Here is a 2,980-nt window from a genome sequence, read left to right on the forward strand (position 1 = left end):
GGTCGATCCTAAGCCTAACCCTAAACACGTATTCATTTGCACACGCGGGTTAGGGATAGGGTTAGGGTTAGGGACAGGGTTAGGGTTAGGGTTAGGGATAGGGTTAGGGTTAGGGTTAGGGATAGGGTTAGGGTTAGGATCAGGGTTAGGATCGACCACTCAAGACTAACTAGCGCGGACGCGCGACTGCGCGTTCGGATCCGCGCTGCTTTAGTAGTACCGAGCTAACCTGGGTTTTTAAGCGCCAACTAAGGAGAAACACATTAAATAACGCTGTCAATGTTACGCAATATGTCTAAAAAGTGAAAACAGACGAGATGGTCACGGTTAGGCAGTCGTTAATCATAGAGTCTGCTGACAACGAGATTAAAACATCAACAAACACGTAAACAGCAGAATACTTTCAGTTTTCTTTTCGAGCGGAAATGACATCAAAAAAAGTTGCAATCAAATCTATTCTCTAATTTTTAGAGAGTGTTACTTCCTGTTCATCACTCAAAGGTCCTTTCCAAAAAAACACACGTGTTTCTGTTGTGGTTTTGTTGTTATTATCATAGTTTAGAGTCCAAGAAGCCTGTCCCACTCAGGCTTACAAATTCTTCGGCAACCATGAGGGAATCTCACTTCTCCACTTGTGAACGAAACTTTATTCTTCAATCCATTTCGAAGAAATTAGTAAGTATTTGTTTCCAAGCTTGTTAGCTGTATGTACACTGTGTGCGTGTAATTATATATATATATATATATATATATAGGCGATCTTTCGTATGTATATATATATGTGTGTGTGTGTGTATATATATATATATATATATAGGCGATCTTTCGTATGTATATATGTTTGTATGTATATTTATATATATATATATGTGTGTGTGTGTGTGTATATATATATATAGGCGATCTTTCGTATGTATATATATATGTATGTGTGTATCTATCTATATATATATATATATAGGCGATCTTTCGTATGTATATATAATGTATGTGTGTATGTGGGTATGCTGTATTGCAGCATCAACACATATTTGTGTTTATATATCCTCGTTCACACGGTTCTAAATTCAAATAGGTTTTATGACTGCGATTCCTCACTTTTATGGTGCTAAATTCCAAATCGATCCTCCGGTCCTTTAATATGGCTCTATGTATGTATTTATGTTTATTTCGTTGTTGGTCAGTTGCCTAGAAGCTGGAGTTTCGCTAATTTTAGGTGCTTGTGTGACTACATCAACATCTAAAAACAAGTGGCAAAAGTATATTACATGCCATCATACTCGTTATTTCACTAGCGGCTGTGGGTTTCGCTAATTTTTTTTACCCCCGATTTAGGTGATTGTTTCGTTTATATATATATATATATATTTCAATTAGGAATTTTAGTTTCGTTAATTGATTTTTAAGGCGAACACACCCAGCAGTTTCTAGCGGGAATTTATCGAAGGTTCGGAAGTTAAATCGGCCCACAGCGAAACTCGAACACAGAACAGTAAAACAGTAAAGAATCGAATTAATTGGCATTTAGAAATCTTTTAGCGAAACTAAAATTCCTAGGTAAAAAATAACCCAAATTAAAGCAGATAAAACAAAAAGCGGCACTGTCATGATCAGCACCACCAATGACCACCACGCGTAATCCAAAGTTGGAATTAATCACCGCGATATTGCCATCGCCACCGCTACAACAGAAAATAGTATTAATTGGCTTAAGAGACATGGACTTTTAAATACCCCCAAAATATGCCCCTCGTATGGAGCTCGCATGATGGAAGTAGCCAAAAAGTTTTTTTTTCTAATTTGATAAATTCTACGGAAACAAACGAAGGTGGACGAGTGATAGAGAGATAGACAGACAGACAGACAGATAGATAGATAGCTCCGGCCAGTCAGTAGCCAAAGAAACAGATTTCAACTCAAACCAGCAGTAACATTCCTTGTTTAGATTTTTCTACTTTCGCTTCTGACAGCTAATACCATGACTGCCCAAAAAGCGAACCCTAGCTCCTACGGAAATAGACATAAATGCATACAGGACCGTATATACCAATTTCAATTTAATGCCGTAAAAAGCAATGATATATACACACACACACGAAATATATTTGAGCTATTTATCTATGAATGTCTGATTTATATAGTCTGTGGTAGACCAATTTGTTTAAACCCCGAAATAACAATAAACACACTGGGGGTATCAATCGCATAAATATCCTTGCGATTAGATATGATAACAAGCCAGCGGAGGAGACTAGGCAGTCGTCTGATTTGCTAGAAGTGGTAACCAAATCTTATATGATAGTCCTTGATAAAGCGAAACCTACTTTATCTCCTTGTGTAGGAGCATATTAGGTGTGTGTTTGTATGTGGCTGGTGTGATAAGAAGTTTGCTTCCCAACCAGATGGTTCCGAGTTCAGTCTCACTGCGTGGTACCTTGGGCAAGTGTCTTCTATATCCTCGGGCCGATTAAATCCTTGTGAGTGGATTTCGTACACGGAAACTGAAAGAAGCCCATGATATATATATTTACATGGTGTATGTATGTGTGTGTGTGTGTCCCAACCACTGCTTGACAACCGGTGATGCTGTGTTTACGTCCCCGTAAATTAGCTGTTCTGCAAAAGAGACCGATAAAGTAAGTACTGGGGTCGATTGATTCGACTAAAAATTCTTCAAGGCAGTGCCCCAGCTTGGCCGCAGTCTAATGACTGAAACATGTAAAAGTTAACATGAGTATGTGTATTCTTCTATTTACTTATATATCATTATCATCGTTTAACGTCCGCTTTCCATGCTAGCATGGGTTGGGCGATTTGACTGAGGACTGGTGAAAACCGGATGGTAACACCAGGCTCCAATCTAATTTGGCAGAGTTTCTACAGCTGGATGCCCTTCCTAATGCCAACCACTCAGAGAGTGTAGTGGGTGCTTTTACGTGTCACACGCTCGAAATGGTGTCTTTTATGTGTTACCCGCACA

At 38.7% G+C, this 2,980-nt stretch overlaps 1 protein-coding gene across 1 annotated transcript in view; it reads left to right on the forward strand.

Annotated features, from left to right (window-relative positions):
* Positions 1 to 421: 421 nt before the first annotated feature.
* Positions 422 to 2,980, forward strand: part of LOC106872890 (exosome complex component RRP45-like) — a 41,606-nt gene continuing 39,047 nt past the window's right edge. The window contains exon 1 of the mRNA XM_014920046.2: positions 422 to 675. Within this exon, the coding sequence (XP_014775532.1) occupies positions 610 to 675 (66 nt within the window). The 5' untranslated portion in view covers positions 422 to 609. The remainder of the gene's footprint in view (positions 676 to 2,980) is intronic.

This window comes from Octopus bimaculoides, chromosome 7, assembly GCF_001194135.2.
Source record: "Octopus bimaculoides isolate UCB-OBI-ISO-001 chromosome 7, ASM119413v2, whole genome shotgun sequence".
Taxonomy (NCBI): domain Eukaryota; kingdom Metazoa; phylum Mollusca; class Cephalopoda; order Octopoda; family Octopodidae; genus Octopus; species Octopus bimaculoides.